Here is a 6,000-nt window from a genome sequence, read left to right as displayed (position 1 = left end):
AGAGAAGTCGACCCCCTGATAGTCATTGTATAATAAAGCAACAAGTACTCTTCCTGTGAAATGAAAATATATATGTAATGTTTCATAAATTAATGTATCAGCTGAACACAAGCTCCAGCAAGAAATGCTTTTTAAAAAATCACAACAAAATAAACTGTGCATGCATAATATCTTGTATGTGGCCATTTATAGTTTTTTAATCTCATATTGAGTCTTAAAATTTTATTTTAATATAGTTAAGTTCATTTGTGCTCTCTAAGTGCTTGGGTAAGACACCTGGGATAATCCTAGAAATCCCCTGCATCATCCAGATGTATTAACACCTCCTCTTTAGGTGTGCAGTTTCATTTCATCTTTTCACAAATGGGCTTCATATCATGTTCCCTCCTGATTCACTAACCCTGTAAGAGGCTTTTCAGAGTCAGTCCCTGTGAGTGCCCCCCCCAGGTGACATTCAAATACATCACCTGCACATCTGTCACAGTGGAGTTGAAGCTTAGGAACATGCACTCTGACAGAATTTTTGGATAATAATTCAGCTGACAAAACTGTGTGCACTGTGTCTGCCCTTGAATCAAGCATCTTAATGTGAAATTCTCTATTTAATTCTATTTAAAATAATCATGATACACTGGACCAAATAAAATAATCCTGTTGCCAGAATTTTCCACATTTTAAGATGATAAGTATGAATAGTAATAGTAAAGAACAATTTGGTAAAGGAGATCATTTTAAATAGTTCAAAGATGCACAATGGGGAGAGGGAGAAATTTGAAACATCAGAAGTGATTATTTGAAGGGTACCCTGCTGTGAACTTCAAAATGTCACTGAATAAATCTGTGTGACTTTATACAAAGTGTGCACAACTGGGTGAAAGTGTGGGAGCACACTGATGTGAACCCACCTCATTTGTTTTGATTGCGGATTCGCAGACACCTCCTCTTCAGCGGCGGCTCCAGCTCAGGGCTGCCGGCTGCTGATAGAGGGGCGCTGATGGAACAGGACAGGATGGCCGTCTTGTCAGCACCGGGCTTTGGCACAGGCTGGATGACCACGCAGCCTCCGGTAGACAGCAGTGGCAGGGCATAGGCATGCTCGCCCTCATCCAAGCTGGATTCAGGGTCTGGTTTACCCTCTACTGTGTTTACCATCTCGTCTTGTGCTGAGTCCCGCTTCCCCGGCTCCCAATCTCCAACTGAGCAATTGTTCTCTTTCAGTGCCTCACGCTCCAGCTCTCCGTTGGCTGGCTGCTCCTCTGACTCACCTTCTCCTGCAATCCCGTCCCCTTTTCGGTCAGGGAAAGACTCAAAGGCAGGAGTGAGAAGCGAATGCCATCCTGTTCCGTTGACTATGACATTACATGGGGCGCCAGGGCTAGCTTGGAGTTGGGGCAGGGGTTGGGGCTGGGTCCGTGCTGAGCCTGATAAGGGTGGTGGGGTCAGGTTGGAGATAGAGGGGTTTAGCTGGCTGACTGGAGGATCAGCATTGCAAGAAGGGCTGTTATTGCCGGAGGGTGGGCCTGATGATTCCAGTGTGTTTGAGTGTGTGCCCCCTTCCAGCTGCGAAGCACTGAGGAGGCCCTGTGAGAGGACTCCCCCCCCACCATTGTGACAGCCCTTCCCTTCCCTCCCCAGCCCAGCGACTGGTGGAGATCTTGATTCAGCCTCTGCCTCTACTTTGACCTGGACCCCAGGTAGCATCCTCTGAATTACCTGCTGTTGGCACAACCTCTGGCCCACTGTTAGATCAATCACACCGTCCATTAGTCTGGGGCTGCTGGTTAGACACAGGTTGCCTGAATTTTCCTCTGCCTTCACAGTCAGGTCCACCATTGCCGTCCTGCTTCTTTCTGAGCGTAAAGGAGAGAGACGTTCTGCACCAGCTGGCTCTGCTTTCTGCTCCCCTCTGTCACCTCCAGAGGAACCTGGAGAGTGGGGCCCAGAGGCTGAAGAGTCCGATGACTCTGGAGCACCGCGGACAGAGCCATTGCTCTCCGGCTGGTCCCTGGAAGATTTGGGGTTAAAGGGAATTGGGATTGGAATGGGGATTGGGACTGGGAGGGGTACAATGACAGGGTAAGGGACCAAGAGAGTTGGTGGAGGTACCAATGGGGCCAAGGATGGCATGCCAAAGTTCATCATTGGGGGCAGGGGGATGGGTCCATTGGGCATCATGTTGACTGGGGGGAAAGGAGGGAGACCTGGCATGGGGATACCAGGGTGGGGGGGCATCATGCCGGGGTTGGGATTGGATGATGGGTGGACATGCGGAGACAGCATGGGCCTGTGCATGGGGCTTGATGCTGGACCAAGGGTCCTTGGGGGAGGTGGTGGACCAATACCAGGGATGATGGGGTTTGAAAGTGGGCTGTTGGGCCCTGCTGGGTGGGCAGAGGGGCGAAGAAACGGTGGACGGATCTGCTGCATCATTTGATGCTCCATGAACAGAGGCAGGGGCATAGGCCCCCTGGGTGTCATTACCATGGGGGGGCTACCAGAGGGAACACCGACTGGTGGGTGCAAAGTGGGAACAGGCGGAGGGGGAAGTGTGGGGCTCTCGTGGGGTCTGGGTGTGGAGATCTTGGCTGAGGAGGAGGAGGATGGGGAGCACACGGCAGCAGTGTCTGAGGGTGAGGTGGCAGAAGAAGTGGAAGGGGCCAAAGCAGAGGTGTTGGAGGGCCCCCCTGGTGAGGGAGCTTTACGACGTAGGTCCGTTAACGGTGTTCCCCAGGATTCAGGAGTGAGCAGCTGTACCCCTCCACTGCACTCCAGCTTACCCTCCCCACCAGGCCCATGTCCTGGGTTACACAGTGCTCCAGGCAGCGCGGCCTGGGTCTCCTTGTAGAAAATGTCCATCTTATATTGGTTCAGGCATTTGGCACTGCAGAACTGCAGCCTCCGCTCACCAGCACCAAAGTCCAGGTACTCCTTAGTGTGGCGAATATGTTTGCACCAGTCACACACCTACAACAAAAACACACACAATACACACAATGTATCAGCACCTGTCACCCTGCATACAAAAGACTTCTAATTTGCTCTTGATGGAATACAACACAATCTCCTTTGAAGTGTGGTAAAGCAGAAGCTCAGCCTCCATACCATCTGGAGATAGACACATTTAAAAAAAAAAATTCTCTTTAAGGAAACTGATGCTGTTTCTAAAGACTCTTACATTTCTATAAAGACACATGCCTGTATGTATTCCGTTTATGTAATGTATGGTGTGTGTTTGTGCATGCATCTACAGTGATGTGTTTCCTCTACTGAGTGGTAAAGGTGCACTGATGATGGCATTCTGCTGCTGAAGTGACTTTGTCTTCAACTTTCTGTCCGAACAGGGAATGAGCATTTACACCTTCTGTCGGCAACAGAGACACTCTCAGTCTCACGTAACCACAGATCCCTAGGAGACCAAAGCCTGGACAAAAAGATTATTTCCTCAGATATGTGGTAGTATGTGCCAACTAGTAGACAGACATTATAGATAGGTCACTTTAAATGCTACAGAGATCTAGTTTAATGTTTGTCCTGATCAATACTGAATTACATAGAAGCCTACTGCAGCAAGTTTTAGCTTTGAAGTATTTTGCACCTCAGGCCACACCCCAGATCAGTAATGGTCTGAGAAGGCATTTTAACTGTTGTAAAGACTTACTTTAACTCTTCAGAGGTTATTGTTGCAATAGCTTAATGCAGAACTTTTTGATTTTCACTTTTAAGCTCTGAAGTTTATAACAGAAACATACACAGTCATGTTTGCTAAAACAGAATATTGTTGCCATGTTGCTGTTTGTAATTTGGCTGAACATACATACAGGATGTGAATACCTTTGGTGGCCCCTGCAGTAGTGATTATCACTGAAAATGAAATTTTTTCTTTTAAGGATCTGTATCAGCACCTTTGGGACACTATATGTGTTGCTTTCTCAACACAAAATCTATTTAGGCATGTTGTGAAAGGACAACTATACTATACTATATTATGTGGACAACCACAATCTTTCAGGAATAGAGCTGCATTTAGGATGACCGTTCCACAATGTTACAACTATCTGAGAATTATGAATACATTCATTTTCACTGCTCACTTCTATTCTTCATGTTTACTGAAATCCAATCACAATAAATTGTCTTAAAGTTCTTTTTGGAACGGATCCAAATCAATCATTATTCTTTGTTTACTACTGTAGCTATTAATTTGAATGACAAGATCATTAGCAGATCAACTTTTAAGCATAGCATTGGAATTTGTTTAGTTTCAAACTAAATTTCTCCTGATGTGCTGTGCGTTAAGGCAGGTTCACTTCTGTATGCAGAGAGCAAACCAGACCTGGATGCCAACATGAGGAGGTTCAAATGAGAAGGTGTCTTTCTTACTCACTGCAGTGGCAAAGATCCCAAAACACCTTGCTGTACTGTTTCATCACTGTTACACACCTTTTCAGCACAAAAAGTGCAAATTTTTCTTTGGGAAGAAAATGAATGTGACCCTGGTAGAGCTGATAGCAGTGGGCGAGCCCTGAACACGGAGTTACTCGTCAGGCCACACACAGCTCACTCTGTCAGCTCTGGGAGGAGTGGCAGGTCCTCGCTGGAGATAATTAAGGCATTAATCAGTTGTCAGACCCCTCAACGACATCCATCCATCACACAGACCCTTAAGCCCCCCTGCTGAATGTTAATAAGTTGAAGGATGCAACCGGAAGGTGGATAAACTCCTCTTTGCACACTGCGTAACAACACTGGTGTGTTTGGCAGGATGCTGCCTGGCAGCAGCTGAAAGACTCACATGGGCTATTTGGGCAGATGTACTGTAGCACTGACCAGGATTTCCAAAGAATACATAGCATGCTGTCCTGCAGCTGCCGCACATGTAAAACATCAGGTTCTTTACATAGAATATGTGTTTTACATCAGTAATACAAGCAGAGCCATCTTTCAAAAGGACAACAGTTTTTAAAGATGAACTGTTGTTCTGCATTTGTGATAAATTCAGAGTCATTGTGCAGTGTCTCAGTCGGGATCAGGAAATTCTGAAACTAACAAATGAATAGAGCTTGGGTCAAGCACCTGGATAACATAAGAACCTGCAGCAGAAACAGATCAGACTTGACTGCTCAGCTTAAACACTACACCGGTGGTGCTCAGATGTTCAGTCCCTCGAATTCGACATGTTTTAACTGCCCATACAGTCCTAGCTAATTCAATGAGCCATGACTGAGTAAGAGTCAAAAAGGTGCTCTCGCAAGTTGAGTTTGATAATGGTAGGCCCCGGATATTTTAAATAATAAATGTACTGAAATTTTCCTCAACTCAGAAAGACAGATGGAGAGCACTTAACGACTTTCTGCACTGTGAGTGAAATTTCACTGCGCATTACGCTAATGGAGTTGTGCTTTCTCTCTCTCTCTCTCTCTCTCTCTCTCTCTCTCTCTCTCTCTTCCCACTCCTGCACACAGATGTTTGCAGTTGAATGTAATTATGGTCATTTATTTCCATCGTGGCCAACGAACCAGCATCGGTGGTGTAGTTTAACCGTTTGCATTACAACAATTATCGTGCTTCCAAACCAGTGCAATCACCTCAGCGGTCATTGTTTTTTCCCCCTCTCACCCTCTGACCCTGTGAACAAGCCTGTGAAATTTAAGAATCCCAAGATCAAGCACAAGCTAGTTTTAATGTGTGATTAGGTTAGATTAACAAGCTAAGTGAGGCGATTCTTGAAATAGTGATCGGAGGCCAGTCTCAGGGGTTAAGGGATTGGATGAAGAGTATTTTATTGCTGCAGTCACAGGAAAGAAAGAGGTTTCACAAGACTTTAGCCCCGTTTATACAGAGATCCTGCTATACTGCCGTTAGGAAGAGCCCTCATAAAACCGCCTTTGCTTGTTTACACTGAACAAAACAAAGCCGGCATGATCAGAGGCACAGCAGCGTCGGTGTCTGTCTCGCCATGCTGGCTCCCACACAGATGTTCATCCAGCTCTGTGACTATCT

The 6,000-nt window shown here is 46.3% G+C and overlaps 1 protein-coding gene across 1 annotated transcript in view; it reads right to left on the bottom strand.

Annotated features, from left to right (window-relative positions):
• Positions 1-906: 906 nt before the first annotated feature.
• Positions 907-6,000, bottom strand: part of sobp (sine oculis binding protein homolog) — a 38,023-nt gene continuing 32,929 nt past the window's right edge. The window contains exon 8 of the mRNA XM_022751144.1: positions 907-2,964. Coding sequence (XP_022606865.1) covers positions 907-2,964 — 2,058 coding nt within the window. The remainder of the gene's footprint in view (positions 2,965-6,000) is intronic.

Source organism: Seriola dumerili, unplaced genomic scaffold (genome assembly GCF_002260705.1).
Source record: "Seriola dumerili isolate Sdu_G_001 unplaced genomic scaffold, Sdu_1.0 BDQW01000149.1, whole genome shotgun sequence".
Lineage (NCBI taxonomy): Eukaryota > Metazoa > Chordata > Actinopteri > Carangiformes > Carangidae > Seriola > Seriola dumerili.
The sequence above is the reverse complement of the archived record's forward strand: the minus strand, read 5'-3'. Positions and strand labels throughout refer to the sequence as shown.